General features: G+C 50.4%; 1 protein-coding gene across 2 annotated transcripts in view; it reads right to left on the bottom strand.

Moving 5' to 3' along the window:
* ARHGAP1 (Rho GTPase activating protein 1) overlaps nucleotides 1-18,795 on the bottom strand; it is a 37,102-nt gene that overhangs the window by 5,813 nt on the left and 12,494 nt on the right. For both annotated transcript variants that reach the window (XM_045014765.1, XM_045014764.1), the window contains exons 4-11: nucleotides 6,908-6,995; nucleotides 6,439-6,570; nucleotides 5,775-5,861; nucleotides 4,976-5,074; nucleotides 4,029-4,136; nucleotides 2,478-2,554; nucleotides 954-1,031; nucleotides 40-168 (exon numbers count right to left, since the gene is read on the bottom strand). In XM_045014765.1, the coding sequence (XP_044870700.1) occupies nucleotides 40-168; nucleotides 954-1,031; nucleotides 2,478-2,554; nucleotides 4,029-4,136; nucleotides 4,976-5,074; nucleotides 5,775-5,861; nucleotides 6,439-6,570; nucleotides 6,908-6,995 (798 nt within the window). The remainder of the gene's footprint in view (nucleotides 1-39; nucleotides 169-953; nucleotides 1,032-2,477; nucleotides 2,555-4,028; nucleotides 4,137-4,975; nucleotides 5,075-5,774; nucleotides 5,862-6,438; nucleotides 6,571-6,907; nucleotides 6,996-18,795) is intronic.

Here is an 18,795-nt window from a genome sequence, read left to right as displayed (position 1 = left end):
CAGACTTCGGTTGCCTGCGCCCTCTTGCCCCCAACTCACTCTGGAAGTTGACAACGTGGTTGTAGAGGCTAAAGGTGAGCAGGGGCTCTGGCAGCTCCCGCAGGAATGTCTTGAGGATCACGGCAGCGAGGTGAATGTCCTCGTATTGCTGGAAATCCACCTGTATCCCTGAGGACAGAGAGCAGGCACAGGCTCAGAGCCCATCTATCAGAGCAGGAGCACAGTGCATAAGGGAGAGGGGCAAGGGGCAGGACTCCCTCCAGACCAGCAGAGCAGAGCATGGTGTCAAAGCCCAGCTCTGGAGCAGAAGCTCCCTGGGGACGAGCATGGGGCCAGACTCACTTGAGATGCAGGTAACTTACTTGCCCAGAAGACAGAAGCAACAGCTCTGCCAATTCCAGCCCAATGTCCCCAAGGCTCATCACTCAAAACAGGGGTCTTTTCTGGTCTTGGTCTCACTCTACAGGGCAGCAATGGGAAGGTAGCATGCCCAGCCCTGGGAAACAGAAGCGGCTCCTCAGGGAGCAGGTTGGGAGCCTCCTCAGGGAGCCTCTCCTGAAACAGGGATGGAGGGGTGCACATTTTGCACTGCTCAAACACAATTCCTCTGGCAGATTACGGACAAAGTTCAGTTCCCCTTGCTCAGCAGGACGGACAGCAGCGTTCAAACAGGCTTTCAGATCACAGTGGAATGAGTTAGTTGGATCCCAGCCTAGATCCAAAGAGGTACTGGTGCACACACTCCTGTGTAGTGCTAGATGGAGCTCATATTCCCCAGCACTGGGTGCAGAGCAAGAAGCTTCATGAGGGCAGAGCCCCAGAACAGGAACAGTGCAGAGGAGCAGAGGCTGAGCGTCAGGACTGGTGAGGACCAGAGAACTCTAACTCGGAGGTGGGAGTTGGGAGAAGTGGAGGGGTCACGGTGCAAGGTTCTCCCAAGGAGGGACACTTACCCATGTTGTATTTTTGTTGGACCTCTTTGACAATCTGTGTGGAAGCTGATCTCCGGAAAATCCCCTCTTTGGTCAGAGCTGGGGAGAGAGAGCAGAAGGAAAGGGAGAGCTCAGACCAGGCCTGTCACACACCGGAGCTCTCCGACCCTTCCAAGCCAGCCACAGCACACAGCAAGGCTGTCAAAGCACCAGCTTCTCCCATGTGCACAGGAAACCTCCGCACACAGCTGTGGAGAGAGCACTGCCCATGCCCAGTGTGATGCTCTGTACCTCAGGGGAACACTGAGCACCCCCATGTTCATCTTTGTAAAATGATTGTGTGGTATCCAATGCAAAGTTTGTCATGTCAGGTGTCTTTGGAAGGCTCATGATGCACTGAGCATGGTTGTTATAGTAATGTTATAATAATTGTTACAGTAATGTTATAGGTTATATATACAGTTATGAGGCTGAAAATGTATCCTCATGGCTTAAAGCAAGCCCAGGCAAAAACTCTCCAAGAGCAGAGAGGCAGTTCACAGCTCATCAGGGCGTGGATGGGACAAACCCAGCCCAACCTCACAGGAACAAAGGACGCTGGCCTAGGCAGCAACAAAGAATCTGTTAGACTCTCAAGGGAGTCATCCCCCTTCCTTTGGTGAGTTTGGAACTGCGACGAGGTAATGCTCACCTGACTTGGAAGGGGTGGGGGGTAATGCCAAAAAGGAAGAAAGGACATGATAAAAGGGAAAGACCTTTTGCCATGCTCCCTCTCTCTCTTCCACCTACATCTACAGACACCACACAAGTGACTGAAGCGCTGATCAAAGGGGAGAGCTTGGCTGAAGGGCAACCAGCCAGCCTGTGGTGAGAAGCATCTAAGTTTATAAGGGCACTGAAAGTGTTAAGATCAGCTTAGAATGCGTTTTGCTTTTATTTCCTTTGACCAAATCTGGCTTATGTTTTGACTTAAAATCTATCTTTATAGTTAATACATTTGTTTGTTTATTCTACCTGAAGCAGTATGTTTGGTCTGAAGTGTGTCAGAGGCTCCCCTTAGGATAACACGCCTGATACATATCAATTTCTTTGTTAAATTGACAAACTCATATAAGCTTGCAGCGTCCAGCCAGCATAACTGGGCACTGCAAGACGGAGGTTCCTAGGGTTGTGTCTGGGACCGGAGATATTGGCTAGCCAGTCGGTTGCACAATCCAAGGAGCAGCTTACATGCCAGAGGCGTGAACAGCCCAGGAGTGGGGGTTCTCACAGCAGAGCAGGGTAAGAATGGCTCCCAGGGTTAAGGATTGCAGTGACCTAGCAGATCATCAGTCCAGATAACACCAGAGGGGAACATCACACGCAGACACTGTGCAGGAAGGAGGGCATGGCAGAATCTCTCTTCTTGGCTCAATCACTCGTATTTAGGCTCCAAATTGTTCTACAGTCATTTTCCTTCTGTTTCATAAAGATCTGATTGGCATTAGGAAGGGGAGGCACCTGCATGGTACTGGGTTGGGTTGAGGGTTTCATTTATGCACTCACCATGCTCCCGCAGATAGGCAATGGTTTCCCTGACCACCAGCGGGATGGAGGCCTGATCAGGGCTCTTCTCCCTTAGGCTGTGGGGAGAACAGAAGGTTAGAGGTTGCCAGTTACCTCTCCCCCACATGCAACTCATCACATCTGACATGTGTCCATAGCAGGGACCTCCGCAGGATCCCTCTCCCCACCCAATCCTGTCCCCTCTGCCCCTCAGCCCCTCTGCTCCCCCTCCCTCTCCCCAGCCCAGTCCAACCAGGGCAGCATCTCTCTTATTTTTGATACTACAATACAAGTATGTTATGCTGCCTCCTACTGCTGGTCTGTGTTAAGGAGCAGTGACTGCATTACAACCAGCATCAGGGGCCCAAGCTGGAGGCTTTGGTTGCTAGGAAGGAGCCAGGAAACAATTGAGGTGGCTCTGCAGGATGCAACTCCTTTTTCCTTCTCTGCTTTAGGCAAGGACGGAGGAGAGTTTAAATGTAGGGGAGGGAAGTACAGGAATCCACCTAGACAGCAGCTAGCTGCTGTGAATTACTCTCCAACACCTGCCATTACATCCCACAATGACAAATGCCGGCTGGTTCAGTTAAGATGATCAGTAATGCGATATCTAATATTGATATGTACATCACCATCGTTTAGCTTCAGAGTCAACCCCCCATTGCAAAGAATGGGCCAAGTCACCTCTCTGAGAGATCGGTTCACGATGCCTGCAAGCTCAGCCAGCAGTCACTGCGCTGGTTACACTGAGCTCACGTTTGGAAGGCTTTCACTACAGCCAGAAGGGCTAGAAAATCACTTCCCAAACTGCCTCAGGGAGAACTGCCAGAGCACATGGAGCTGGTTCCCCCTCATTTCCAGTGGCCAAATTGCATTAAAAGCTAAAAATACATTAAAAAATACTTTCCTCATGTCACTTTCCCATGTCAGTAATTCTGAAGCTACCTCAGGGATGTGATGTGACCAGGAAAGGGTGGGGAAGCAGAGGCAAGGGTGAATGGGAGGGGATATGTCCCTGAGAATCCCTCTATTAAAACAGCATCGAAGCTATGGAAAAAGTTGAAGGTCAGATCCTCTGCCCTACTCCAGCAAAACAACACAAGCCTAATGCCATTTCAGCTGGCCCCTTGAGGAATCCTCCAACTCCAGGAATCCTCATATGACACAGAAGTGCCATCCTGGCTTGTACTCCAGCCCTTCTCACTCCTAGCCCCACGCACACAGGCGTGTAGCTGGGGTGTTCTGGCACCCTAGTGAATCTCAGTTACTGAAACAACCCCTTGGGGGTTGTTAGCTGTCAGCATGTAGAGAAGCCCTGAAGCGCCCCTAGTTTACACCAAGAACCAGCCCAGAAATCAGGCAGGCCAGGATTTGAGGTGGGCAGAGGGTAGCTCAGGATCTGGGCTAGAGAACAGAGTTTTTCTAAATGACAACTCAGATTCTGCAGCAATTTCAAGAAATGGGCAATTTCGAGGCCATTTCTGCAGCTGCACTATTGTATTATACACAGTAGCCAAAGCAGCCAAAGCAACGCAACTCCGAGATACTCACTGCTGCAGAGAGACCCCAAACTGCTGGTTTGGCAGGGGTGGGCGTGGGGGGGTCGGCTTCTGGGGCACTTGAGAGGGTTTCTGCAGTGATTTCAGGTACTCATCATATCTGCAGTGAGAGAGACAGATTGGTAGGGAACCAGCCCATCTCACACAGGGAGCACCAACCAGTGCCTGCCATCTCACAGCCACCACCCACTCCACTGCCTTGTGGACGCAACCAACCCATCCCCTGCTGACCCACTGGGAACTGCCCCACAGACAGCTCTAGCCTAGTACTTGCTGACTCCAAGGACAGGCAGCTCAGGAGTGCTGGGGCAGCAAGACCAAAGGGCTCAGCCTCCAGCAGAGCAGAGGGAGCGCGGGGTGGGGGAGAGAGGAGCTTGCTGGGATGGACAGAGAAAAGGCAGGGCGAAGGACCGTGCAGCTAGGATGTCAGGGCAAGTTTGTTGGAAGACGAGGGGTGAGTGTGAGAGTGTGTGTGTGTGTGTGTGTGTGTGGTAAAGCCACAGGGATCCAAACAGGCTGGAGGTGCTGTTGAAGCACCTTTGGGAGGCCACAGCAGAGAGCTGAAGCGAGAAGGCCCCACTGAGCTATTGAGCAAAGTGGCTGCACAGGCAGCAGCAGACAGGGAGGGACAGCAGAGAGATGCCCAGGGGCAAAGTCACTTGCCAGACAGGAGACCAAGAGGCAGAAGAGACAGAGGCAGCACAGGGGCCAAGTGGGCCTGAGCCAGGCGCTGATGCTGGAGACAGGCAGGAAGGTGAGCTAGGAAGAGCCCCCTCTCTGAGGCACCCTGGCGCTGCTACCTCGGATGAACCATCACTTGGGAGCAAAACAAGGCCCCTCCCCATTGCTTCCTTCTCCCTTGCCACTGTCTCCCCACCCCGCATCTTCCCTCCTCTCACGGAGCTGTGGGTAAGGGGTAGGCAGGCCGCATGCTCTCACTTTAGCACCTGGCTTGGGATCCCCAGCTGCTCCAGCTTCACATGCTCCTCCAGCTCACTCAGGAAGTTTGCATAAAAAATCTTCCGTCCAAACTTGAAACTGCAAAACAGAGGACAAGCAGCTCCATGAGGGACCTGGAGTGACTAACATCAGCAGAGGTGGGGGGAGCCCAGGGCAGGAGAGCACGAGTGAGCGGGCCTTAGCAGAGCTGTCTGGGGGACCAAGCGCTGGAACATCATGGAGCCTGCGGAGCAGAATTGAGGAGCCTTGGCAGTGCTGGAGGCAGGACAGGTTCAGCAGTAGGGGTACCACACAACACAGCTCTCTCTCAACCCACATATTCAGTGAGGCAATGCTAAGGCTCCTCCACAACCTGGCTCAAAGCCTGGCAAAGATGGGCTCTGTACAGCACAGCACTGCCCCTCCCTGGGCTCTGCAGCAGGCCGGAGACCGCTCCTCTTCTCAACTGTTGCCCATGGAGCTGAGGTTTCACTGGTGACACACTGAACATAGTGCCCCTCTGGGTTTCATTCTCCTCCTTCCCTTCTGTCCTGGCGCTAATGCCTGGGACATGTGGCCTTTGCAGGGGCTGAGTTCCCCAGGCCCCAGCAGAGGGGCTCTTGTTTTGTCTGGATCTTTCAGGAATAATGGGAGGCATATCCCCCGAGAGGTTAATGCAGGAGTCACCAGCGCAGGCACAGGAGGAGCTAGGAGCCTGTGCTCCCCTCCTGGCCTGCTGAGGAATGCTGCACATCCCCCTGCACCCAGGGAGCTTGAGCCAGCCTCCGCTGCCCCCTACCTGATCAGAGGCTTGAAGAGAATCAGCAGAGTCTTGATGAACATTGTTGGGTGCACGATGTACAGCGCTTTGATGTTCTTCTTGTACCTGCCAAAGGAAGCCGAGTGAGGGAGAGCTCTGCCTGGGCTGGGGAGCTGGGCAGCTCCATGAGCTGAAGCCCGCAAATGGCTCCCTGGTGCTCTAAGTCCCTCCCTCCACACCCTCAGCACGATGTGCCTCTTTTTGGGGCCCCCCGTGTTAACCCCATTCCCCTCATTTCCTAGCCCTCAGCCACCCAGCAACCTCAACCCCTGCTCTTTGCCATCCCACGACTCCATTGATGAGGCACTGCCCCATGAGGGGACAAGCTGCCACGTGGCCTGGACACTTGCACTGACTCTTATCTTTACTAGCCCCCTGCTAACCCGGAGAACTTCCCGCAAGAGCGGTTTGTACCCCTCACTCTGTCTGTCTACAGAACTTTCTATCTTCATAGCATTTGACAAACATCAGTTCATCCCCACCACCTCCCAGCAGGTAGAGATGTGGGAGGGATCATGATTCCCAAGTTACAGATGGGGAAAGGACTTGCTTAGGATATGCTTAGCTCCAAAGAGGATCACACAGGGAGTCAGACTGTAGTAGAGAACTCAGGAGTCCTGGCCCACTGGCCACACCTACTCACTTGCGGTCAAATTCCCGGTAGGCATCCCGCAGCCAGCTCAGGGATGGCTTGTTCTCACTGGTGAGGCCATGGTGCAGATACACCAATGTGTAGTCACTCTCCACATACTGGTCCAGCGTGAACTTAAGATACCTGGGAAGACACAGGAACTTCTGAGCTCGCAGCGTGCATTGGCATGTATATAAGCTTGCTCTCTACTGGCCACAGTTGGCATAAGGAAAATTCTGCCGCACTGCAGAAACGAAGGCACTTGTGCCCTGAGAGAGGAGTACACAGGAGGGCAATTTCTGGCTGGGGATTGGCTGGATGTGTGGGGTGCAGTCCCCACCTAGTTGGAGATTGTAACAGAGTGCACATATCCAGCCAAAGCAGCTGCTGCCTGTAGATCTGCCCCCTAGGACTCAAAGCTCAGGGACTGTCTCAGATCCAGGCTGTCACAGGAGCAGTGGGCCCCCAAGGCAGTACTCACTGCAGCAGTTTCACATGGTCAAGTTGATGGCTGGGCGGCATCCGGCAGGCACTGAACAAAATGACTTTCCGTCCATACTTGTCATCACCTGGGAATGAAATGCCAGAGATCACAGGGAGATTCAGGGATAATACTGGGCTCCCAGCAGCACATGTGCAATGGAGCAGGAGTCCGTGTCCCTCCACCACAGGGCAGAAGCCTGGGATTTCACAGCAACCAACACAGCTTGCCTTAGCAGAGCCCACCTAGTCCATAGGTGGGGGAAGGCACTGATCTAAGAGCACCCAGGGCCCTAAGGGCAAGTAATGTGAAAGACGTCTGGAGCCAGTGTGGCGTATATGCCACACAGCCAGCAGGAAAGGGCAGGATGTGGCACTCTGATCTCCTGAGGCATGCAGGAACTCTTCCCCACACAGGGGCCTCAGATAGAGACACTGAAACAGAGACTGCCCAGAGTTGGGCATCTGTGGCACTATGGCTGTATGCATTGCTACAGAGATGTGAGTACCCCTGGTGGAGGGGAGACCTTCCCCTCGCAAACACAGAGGCTTCAGAGCACGGGCTCAGGCTATGTGCTTCTCTCCTGGCATATTTGCTCATGCTTCAACTGAAGTTTTCTCCTGCATGCACACTGAAATCAGACCACACCCTAAGGCAGAGGGTAAAGCTGCATGAAGGACAGGCTGGCTCTGGGCATGATGGAGCAGAGCAGAGCCAGGGGATGAGGGGCAGGCTGCACCAGGTGGTCTCACCCCACTCCTCCCCAGAGCCTATCCTAGAGAAGTAGGAATTCATACCATGAGCCTCTGAAAGTGTTTTGCAGAACAATCTTGTTTACTGGCTTCATCACCTGATGCAGCCTAAGGGTATGTCTACACAACAAAGAAAAACCCATGGCTGACCCATAACCCTCTCATCTTGCAGAGCCCTAGAGCCTGGGCTCCAGCCCAAGCCCAGATGTCTACATGGCAACGAAACAGTCCCAGCCCGAGTCGGCTGGCATGCGCCAGCTATGGGTGTCTAGTTGCTTAGTAGACATACCCTAAAACTGTTCTGGAGAGATCACCTGGCACATCCAGTGTGATCCTACCAAACTTAGCATGGGGACAACCCTACCCAACTCAAAGCCCAGCAAAGAACAGCTCTCATCACACCAGAAGAACTCCACCCTAGGGAAATGCTCCCTGATCCTCTCCTGTGGTTTCACAGACCATGGGCCAAATTCTCACCTGACATAATTCTTATGACTCCGGTGGACTTCTGCAACAGAGAATGGTGCCCCATGAATGAAGCTCTAGTAGGGAGATGAGGAGAGAGTTTGAGTGAGGGGATAGAGGGAACTGCACTCGATCTGATCTTGAGCTTTTCTCCTTTGTACTGATTCACTAAGCACGTGGGTACACAGAGCCTCAGTGCAGCATGCACAGATATATCACCTGCATGAAGGAGCCCTCATCCATTTCCATCAGGGTGGCTTATTTTCAAATCCCAAGAAGGGGTGGGAACAGCTTCCCTAAAGGACAACGAAGACCAAACCTTGTCCTGAGAGCCTCAGTTTCCTGGTAAGCCAATGCAGGGTGTCCCTGCCCAGTGAGAGAAGGGGGAATACAGACTGTTCTAAGTAGCACCAACAATGCCACAAAGGCTGCCGCATAGAGAAGCAGCAGAAACTTTTCCCTATTTCAAACTGTAGAGTTGCCCGGAATCATTCACAACCACTGAGTCCCCTCATTTCTCCAGTTCCGCATTTAAACTCACCTCCCACAGGGCATGCAGCCACTTCTCTTCACAACCCTGCACTGGGATCTTGGACCCCAACTGCCCCTTTATTACAATCAACGCCCAGCAACTGAGATCTTTAGTCAAAACAGAGCAAAGCAGGTTATCATGCCTAACAAACAAGGGGCAATTCCAAAGTTTGCAGAAATAATGCCTGCCTGCATTTGAGGCAAGTGCTTGTTGATGCCAAGAGCAGCCGCAGGTCTGCATGTGTGTGAGCTGTGGCCACAACACCCAAGAAAGCATTACCTCTCAGGGGCCAGCAGTCCTCAACCCCATCCACACAGTCCTGGCAGGGAGATCGGATTTCCTCTGCAGTCTCTCACTCTCATTTTCCCTGTCCACTGATATTTTATTGTAACTCACCAGACAATACAAGAGAATGTGGAGTTCACCCACATAAACAAACCAGTCCCTGTACAAAAGGTAGGGAGACTAAGGCACTAGGGGACAGCTCTGGGTACAGGCCAGGTGGGGGTGATCAACCATCACATGAACACAACAGTGACATGCTGGGGTAGAAGGCACTGAGAGAGGACATGGTACCCAGCAGATACACAAGACCTGGAGAGGGTGATGCAGAGACCATTGGGAACAACTGTACACAGCCACAGCCAGGCCACAAGACCAACATCAAACAGCTTATCCCATGGGTGCCCAAACTCTGTCTAACCAAGAAGCTTCTTGACAGCTTGCCATACACCCACTGCGTATAAATGGGTACATTGCAGCTGCCTTTATACTGAAAATGGAAGTGTAGCCTGCAAAGTCATGGGCTTGTGGATAAGGCACTATTACAGCTTCCCAGTGTGGCCTGGTCATTCTGCCTCTATGTGCCTCAGTTCCTCATCTGTACAATGGGGATACTTTCTGACTTCACAGGGTGTTGGCAGTATAAATCTGTTTATGTTTGTGATGCTCTCAGGCATTGTGATGATGGGGGCCCAGATAAGAATACAGAGAGACTCCACGTCCCAGTTCGCAGTGTGGAAAGGCGCCATATGTTGGGAACTGCATTCTCTCCAGGCCACCCCTCCAGATTAATAGCCGCATGGTCCACATTTAACTGCCTTTCAGGCAAGGCTAGTTTGTGCAACAGGAGTCAGGAGTGGAGCCCAAGCATGGCCAAGTCCATGCCTTTGTTGTGAGTGCTCTGCACTGATGCAATATTCACAGCAGAGTTCTGAGCTGAGATCCTCGAGAAACTGATTTCTGAGCCTGGCAAACCACTAGACATGGACCAGCTGAAGCACATAGCCCTTAAGGGCAAATCAAACTACAGTACCAAAACACCTGCCACTGGAGCAACATGAAAGACAACGCTTAGGGCCCAGAAGGCAGTGCCTGTAACTGCAATCGGTACAGAGTCCTGGTGAAAATGCCTGGTGCTGTCAGTTCTGCAGCCTGTTTTATACAGGAGGTCACACGAGATGATCACAATGGTCCCTTCCGGCCTTAGAATCTACGGATCCAGGACCAAGGTACAGTCCTTGGACCAGCCTTAGAGAGGAAGGCAAATTCTTTTGGATACTTGCCAGAAGAAAGTAAACAGAAAGGAGCATCTAATCCCTCAGAGAGCTCCAGAAACATGGCTAGATTTGCCTTCCAAATCAGGATAGTACATTGTGTAAGGGCATTAGGGAAGGCAGTTGGAGAACTATACTGAGACCAAACATACCACCAGTGCCAAGGCTTCTCCTTAGCTTCCCTGTACTGAGCTCAGTCAGCTAACTTATAAATCACCTGAAACAAACTGCTTCAAATCCCATTTCCATCTCAGAACAGACTGGTCTTTCCAGCCAAGGCAAAGCCAGCTCCCAAGCATTCATGGGGCTTTGAATCATCAATGGTTCCAATTTATAAATGAGCAACTGCAGCCAATTCTACAAGCTTTTGGCTAGCTGAGGAAACTGCCTCCAGGTGGCCTCTCTGCCTTGGAGAGAGCAGATCATGTTCGATCTCAGACAGATGTTCCCATTCCTTGTACTGTTTGGTTTTGAAAATGCAAGGTTAATCTTATTTCTAAGTCTCTACATTTTAGCCACTTAATTGCAGTGCAAACAGCTATTGCTCCCACTAGGCACAACCACGGACCTTGAACTAATGACGCCACTGTTCGTTTGTTCCCCTCCTCTCCCAAATGGGGTATGTTCAGCAATAACTCAATTAGCAAACAACCAGCAATAAGTGATTATACGGCACCCAGAGTCCAAAGCACACAACAAACATCACACGTAGATGTCCAGACACACAAGGAATCACTTCATCCAACACTGAAGTGCAGCTACCTTTGGAGTGGAACATAGCAACAACGCACAATGGTATGCAAAGAATAGTACTATATTCATTTCATAGATTCCAAGGCCAGAAGGGACCACTGTGATCATTGTGACCTCCTGTATAACTCAAACCATAGAATTTCCCCAAAATAATTTCCAGAGCAGAGCTTTTAGAAAGACATCTAATCTTGATTTCAAAATTGCCAGTGATGAAGAAGCGCCACGACCCTTGGTAACCTGTTCCACTGGTTAATTACCCTCACTGTTAAAATTTTATACATTATTTCCAGTCTGAATTTGTCTGGCTTCAGCTTCCAGCCACTGTATCGTGTTATACCTTCTCTGCTAGATTGAAAAACCCACTATTAAATATTTGTTCCCCAGGTAGGTACTTACAGACTAATCAAATCACCCCTTAATGTTTTCTTTTTGAAGCTAAGTAGATTGAATTTCTTGAGTGTATCACTGTACGGTGGGTTTTCTAATCCTTTAATCATTCTCGTGGCTCTTCTCTGAGCCCTCTCTAATTTTTCAACACACTTGAGGATTGAAACTAGTGTGAATTTAGGGAGACCCAACATAACTACTTGAACTAGAATTAGAGCAGGACCCAAGGTCAACACCCTGAAAAGTACATGGTGTTTTTAAGGACCAAGTGATCAGCACCTCAGTTTTCTCCCTCATCCATAGGGCAGCACCTCCGGCAGCACAATACACTTCCAAATACCAAACTGGGGCATTGGGGAAACAAGAATTATGACACCTTCTAAACTATCAACACAATACCTTGCTTTTTCTAGAGAGCTGCCATTCAAATGTTTGAGATCACAGCCTGAGATGTGCTGGCTATGTCAGAAGCACAAAGTGTATCAGAGCTATAATGTAGTCCTAATAAGACCACTCTGCATTAAATGGAACCATAAATCTATTAAGGGAACTATTTGCTTAACTGTCTGCAAAACTCCCTAAACATTTCCAGGCGTGTTTCACCTGGGGAAATACTGCCCAGACTACTTGAGATCTATGCCCTGATTCGAATCTGTTGCATGATTAGGACAGTTAACAGGAACCAGTTCAGGAACCCTGATTATTCTTAATCTCTGTATGAACAATCAGCTGGGTATCCAATTTCTATGCAAATCTCAAGTGGGAAATATCCTAGTACTTAAATATCATCAGAATGCAGTTAGACAGGGTCTGCCACCAAAGAGCCAATGTTACAAAATACTCCAAAGATACAACATTCAGGAACAAGTATACGAAGTAACAGAGCTCAAAGATCTGGCCCTCAGCCACACTTGAGGTTTACAGAGACTACAGCTCCAGAACGCAAGACTGTCTGATCAACCTGGAGCACTGCATGCTGGTACCTTTATTGGAGCAGAAGCCAGCAACAAACTACTCTATTTAATGTAATTTCAGGCTCAGGGCAAGTTGGTGACACAGCTAGGCAGGGGTCAGATATCACTGACATATTTTAGTTTCACTTCATGCTGAAGTAGACTGAGCATTTCATGCAGACAAGAAGCAAATCCTACAATTTTCAGGCATAGTTACTAGGTGTCCTAGCACACAGTCTCTCTTTATCTAGGTATTTCTTCCAGACCCTTCACCATGGTACCTGAGCACTACCAGAATTATAAAGCCATATGAAGAGCCCAGAGCCTGTACCCTTAATGGGTTTTGGGGAGAACCGAGAGAGGGTATCTGTGGAAGCTGAAGTTGGCAAGATGCAGTTGAAGTTGGCAAGATGCAGTTTTTCAAGGTTACATTAGGAACCAGCTGACTCCAGGATGAAGGACAAATATATCATATCCATGCAATGCTTTCTTTGTACTTAAACTATTAAACTATTGCAGATGGAGAGGGTAAAAAATGTAAAATGGAAGGAATATGCCGAGGGCATGGCAGACTGGTGAACAGGAAGAGAGATAAGGCAGTGGGGAACACCCACACAGAAAGAATTGCACTAAGGCAGCTGTGAAAAAACAAACCCGAAAAGCTCTTTGTAAGCTCAAAAGCTTATCTCTCTCACCAACAGAGGGTGGTCCAATAAAAGATATTACCTCATCCATCTTGTCTCTGTGAAAAACAGTGGGATTTATCAGCAATTCCAGGGCCTGAGCGAAGGGCTTAGCCAGCGGAAAGTTCAAAGATAATGGAAAGAATTCCTAGCACCAGAACAGAGCTCAACTGCATTGATAAATCCAATGGCATTATAACAGTCAAGCTCCTGACATTTCGGGATGGACTCCAGAGAATGTTAACAAATGTGATCACCTTCCTCAGCAAGCACACTGAGCCACCTAGCACAGCATCAGGCTAGTGTGGAGGACACACCACCGTAACATGATGTCCCACCAGCAGCTGGCGGAAGAAAAGTTGCCCCTCAAGGATTTCATGAAAGAGTGGCCAATCGGAGTGCCAGCTGCACAGCAAGTCTATTTCCTGATTACAACAGTGGATGAGAGGGAGGGAAGCAGTCTCAGCGCGGATGCCTGAAGCATATGCCACAATAGAATGAAGCTGGATCCAAGCTAACCTGGCCCAAAGACACCATCACCACCCAAGAGGAGGAACAGAACTCACACCAACACCTGAGAACCCAAGGGTGCCCAGCATGAAGTCTGCAGGCTAAACTCAGCTCAGGGAGTTCTGCCATGTCTAACATGGAGGTGCAGTGCACAGAGATGACAGTACCAGCTGGATGCACCTCCACATTAAAGAGGAGGAGGGTGGCTGCAATTTACCTGGTTTAGTGCACATTACATGCAGCCTTCACGCTTCTGGCAAGTCGCCAACACAGCCCTAGGCTAGGCAAAGTTTGGGCTCCCCTGAGATAACCCAGCTACAGGCCACAATCATGCTAAAGGAATACCATGATCCAGAGCATCGAATGCCAATTACATGAGAACCAGTCACTCTACCTACCTGACTGGGCCTCATCAAGTGCACCCTGCCCTGGAGGAACAGAAACAAAGTTACAAGAAGCCATGTCTGAAGCCCCTTTACAGGAACAATCTTAAGAACTGAATTCCAGAGTCTGTACAGGCAATCAATCAATCAATCAATCAATCATACACACACACTCTCTCTCTCTCTCTCTCAGCAGCTCTGCTGCAGAGATCAGGGGTCTCTCTCTTTCTCTTCCCCTATGTTCTTATGAAAAGCAATGTCATCTAGTGGTTAAAGGAGAAGACTGGGAGTCAGAACTCCTGGGTCTTACTCCTGCGCCTTTCCCTGGTTCTTTCACTGACTCAGCGTGTAACCTTAGTCAAGTCACTTCCCTGCTATGTACTTCGCTTTCCCCATACATAAAACTGAGATAACAACACTCCCCTACACACTAGGGTGAAGTGAATCTTGTTCAAAGTGTCAGAAACCTCTGACTGAGAGGGGTTTAGAGATGGATGGAGGATGTGCCTTACAATATGGATCGATATAATTAGTAGAGTGAGCTTACTTTGCAATAAGCCAGATCTCACTTACAAAGCAGCGGATGGAGACTATTATATTCCAGGTGCTTCCATGATATTTGGGGAACCCTTAATATTATTGCCTACCAATAGATGGGGATCTGTACATCTGAAAGATCCCATGCCACTCCCACCCATTTCCAGCTCTCTTGTTCAGAGGGCAGGCTCCAACATGGATACTAAGCCAGCTTTAGGGGGCTGGCAAGAACACAGCTACCCTTAGAAGCCACCCCATCCTCTCAGTCTCACATGCCACAGGAACCGGGCCTTCCTGGGCACATCACAAATATCAATTCTGCAGAGCAGGGCCGGTTCCAGCTTTTTTGCTGCCCCAAGTGGCAAAGCAAAAAAATAAAAAAAAAAAAAAAGATAAAGCCAATCGGCAGCACTTCGGCGGCAGCTCAATCGTGCCACTTCATTCTTCTGCGGTAATTCGACGGCAAGTCCTTCGCTCCTTCTCTTCCTCTTCGGTGGCACTTCTGCGGCAGCTCAAAGAGGAAGAGAGGGACCGAGGGACCTGCCGCCGAGTTGCCGCTAAACACCTGGACATGCCTCCCCTTTCCATTTGCCACCCCAAGCACCTGCTTCCTTCGCTGGTGCCTGGAGCCGCCCCTGCTGCAGAGGCAGCTCATCACTTTGCACCATGTCAGTGTTCCAAAGGAATGTCAAAGCCAGCAGATAAATACAACTGAGTGCAGAGAGGAAGGGATTCCTGTCCAAATAACACACTGCACTAAAGGGGAAAGGACCAGTGTTATCACTGAGGGAAGGCAGCGCAGGGGCCCTGCTGAGCACGCCTGTCACCGGCACAACCCATTGCGACACACAGCTCCAGTGCAAGCTCTGCAGACAGTCACTGCCTTTGCTCTAGTATCCCCTTGAAATGGCAGTTACAAGAACTCAGAGATGTGTTCAAAAGTCAGATAGAGTCAATGTCGCTCCTGGATCTGTTATCAAAGTACAACACAGTAAGATGCAGCAACACTCAGTTTTGCCATGCCTGCAGGAGGACTGGAATTCCTCTCCCTTTGCAGAGATGGAAGCTCTCCACTGCTGCAACAGGCTGTGCTATACACAAACACTAGGCCTGTTTTGCCAGGGCAGCCCAATAAGCTACCAGTGTTTGAAATCTACTGCTTCTCATGCATAAAAACAGAAACAAGCCTCAAATTTCAGGGATTGGGCAGGGGCCTATTGGGCAGGGGCTACAGATTATTCACAGGAGATCACATACAGGGTTCTAATTTCCCTGTGCCAGGTGGGGGGAAGCCAATTATTTGGGGGAAAAGCAGAGATTACAATGCATCTCGCAGCTGCAGGTTTGAGAGACAGGCACTAAAGGAGTAAAGGCAGCTCCTTTGTCTCCTTCACCATTACCTGGGCTCTGGAATGCAGTCTCACCAGGCAGGAGGATAAGTGGAAATTCACTGCCTTATAGCAGCTCCAAGATTCTCTGCTTTCCCCAAATTCCAGTGGGATGTGCATTCTCTGGATCCTACTCTCACCTCCTTGATGGCCCCTAACCATTAGCCACGTTTGCTGTGATTCATTCTCGTCTGTGATTTGGGGTCAGGATTACTGTGCCACAGTTTGGCTTTGCCCCCAAAGTGTCAGAAATGGCTATTAAATCTTTTAGACGTTACTAACAAAATACAGATCTCTGGAGAGGAGGCCCAGGGGGTGAGCCTGAGTCTGGAGTGGTTCCAACAAGGCCCTCAGAGCATGGGCTAGCAGGCTTTTCTCCAAATGTTGCATGTTGTGGTTTCTCCCAGATCTCACAATGCAGAAGTGGTTGCTGAAGTGCTGAACAGCCTTTGCATGAGTTTCTGCAAAAGTGGTTAAGGAGTTTAACTGCTACAGAGCAGGAATTCCACTGCCAAGAAGCAGAGGAACCCACAAACAAGAAATGCACACAGGATGCACCAGAGATCTCTACCCTTGACCTAGTCGAATATTTTGTCAACAAGTTTGACAAAGAAAATTTGAAGACTTTTTTTTTCACAAAATATGTCTGTTTTCCATGGAAAATATCAATGTTTCATCAAAAAAATTAAACACCCAGAAAACAAAATAATTTAGCCAAAATCTAAAATATTCTGATTTAAAAGGGTGCCACGGTGCCTCATGAGAGTCATAGTCAGATGCCTTATGCCTTTATTCTTCTCTATGCACTAGGCTCTCCAGCAGAACTACACCTCCCATGATGCACCACAGCCAGGGACTCCTCAAACACACCCCCTTGCTTTATCAAGGAGGGTGAAATGGTGCATCATAAGAGAAGACGTATTCCTTACAGAGAGCCTGACTCACAGAGGAGAATGGGAGCATACTGTCCCTCAAGTACAACTCTCATGGAGCAACTTGGAACCACTGTGGATCAAAATATTTTGTTTTTTGATTTCACTGAAAAGCCAAAATTTCCAGGGGGAGCAGCGGAGAACAACTATCAAAAGACTATTTTCCAACCAGTTCTACTCCACACTTCTTAGAGTTCAAATCCTTCTTCTTAAGGCCCAGACACCTTGCGAGTCCAGAGGACAACCGGGATCACAAATTAGTACCAGCAAGATAATGATTGTCCCAATACTTGAGTAGCCACAATTGTTTTTGTAATATTAAGCTGTGTTGTACAAACATTGTGCATCCTTCCATCAAGAAGCTGCGCTAATCTCACCTGACAGCCCTGGATGCAATAAACTCAGCCTGAGGATGAGAACTAGCCTCCTGCTTCTATTTCCTTGAAATGTCTCAGAACAGTGGCCCAGAATGCACTTCAGGAAGAGGTGGACAGAATTAGCCACATGCCCTCTGCCCTGAAGTGCAGGACAGGGCATGGGTGGCTGAGCAAAGCCACAGGAAGACTCTATTGAAGCAGCAGGATGGGCAAAACCTCTATCTCTGCAGCCATTTGGTAATGATTACAAGAGAAATGAGGCAGGGGCTGGCCATGGTGAGCTGTCACTGCATAGAGAAGGCTTAAGTGCAGATCAACAGCTTGTCTGGTGAGCCAAAAGCAGCTCAGTGTTAGTTCTCCAGGTTTGGGTGGCCAAAGGCTATTTTCTAATCAGTTTCTTCCTAGTCTGTAAGAAACTCCCTTAGTGCTTCTTTCCAACAATGACATCGTGCGCTCTTCACCATTAATAGGGGCCCTGCTCCCACAGCACCAGTTCAGACCCTGCTGGATTAACCATGTCCCACTGCAGTCCTGGGAATGTGACCCTGTGATTCCAAGGTCTGGGCTGTGGTTTGACATTTTGAATATTGTTTCAGTTACTTTATTAATAATTGACTAAGAGGCTGAACAAACAGCCTTGTCACGGAGCCCAGAGTGTGACTCAAGCAGCCCCTTTGAGCAGCAGGGCCTGCTGCCAGGAGCTGAACACGTCAGGGAGCCTCTGGACTACATCTCCATTAACTTGCTAATTGGAGCTGCCCTGCCAACTCCCCACTGCCGGGGTGGGCTGTCATCAGTTCTTAAAAACTGGTTGCTGGTGAAGGGTCCCAGACTAACATCTCTGGTGATCTATAGCAAGGGTGGGCAAACTATGGCCTGCGGGCTGCATCTGGCCCATCAGACCTTTTAATCTGGCCCTCAAGCTCCCGCTAGGGAGTGGGATCGGAGGCTTGTCCCACTCCGCGCATGCCATGGCTCCACACAGCTCCTGGAAGCAGCAGCATGTCCCACCTCCAGCTCCTACACGTAGGGGCAGCCGGGGGCTCCACACACTGCCCCTGCCCCAAGTGCCAGCTCTACAGCTCCTCTTGGCCAGGAACTGCGGCCAATGGGAGCTGCGGGGCGGCACCTGCGGATGGGGCAGTGCACAGAGCCACCTGGCTGGCGCTGCACCTCCACATAGGAGACAGAAGGGGGACATGACGCTGCTTCCAGGAGCCGCTTCAGGTAAGTGCCACCTGGAGCCTGCTCCCTGACCTCCTCCCACCCCCCAACCCTCTGCCCCAGCCCTGCTCCTCCTCCTGCCCTCCAAACCCCTCAGTCCCAACCTGGAGCCCCCTCCTGCACCCTAAACCCCTCAGCCCCAGCCCAGAATCCCCTCCCACGCACTCCAACCTCCTGCCCCAACCCAGAACCCCCTCCCACACCCTGAACCCCTCATTTCTGGCCCCATCCTGGAACCCGCACCCACAGCACAGAACCCATACCCCCTCTCACACCCCAACCCCTTGCCTCAGCCCAGAGCCCACTCCTGTACTCCAAACCCCTCTGCTCCACCCCGAGCCCCCTCTTGCACCCCAAACCCCTCATCCCTGGCTCCACCCCAGAGCCCGCACCTCCAGCCGGAGCCCTCAACCCCTCCCACATCCCAACCCCTTGCCCTAGCCCGGAGCCCCCTTG

The sequence above is a fragment of the Mauremys mutica genome, chromosome 4 (genome assembly GCF_020497125.1).
Source record: "Mauremys mutica isolate MM-2020 ecotype Southern chromosome 4, ASM2049712v1, whole genome shotgun sequence".
NCBI lineage: Eukaryota > Metazoa > Chordata > Testudines > Geoemydidae > Mauremys > Mauremys mutica.
This window is presented reverse-complemented; position numbering and strand designations above follow the sequence as displayed.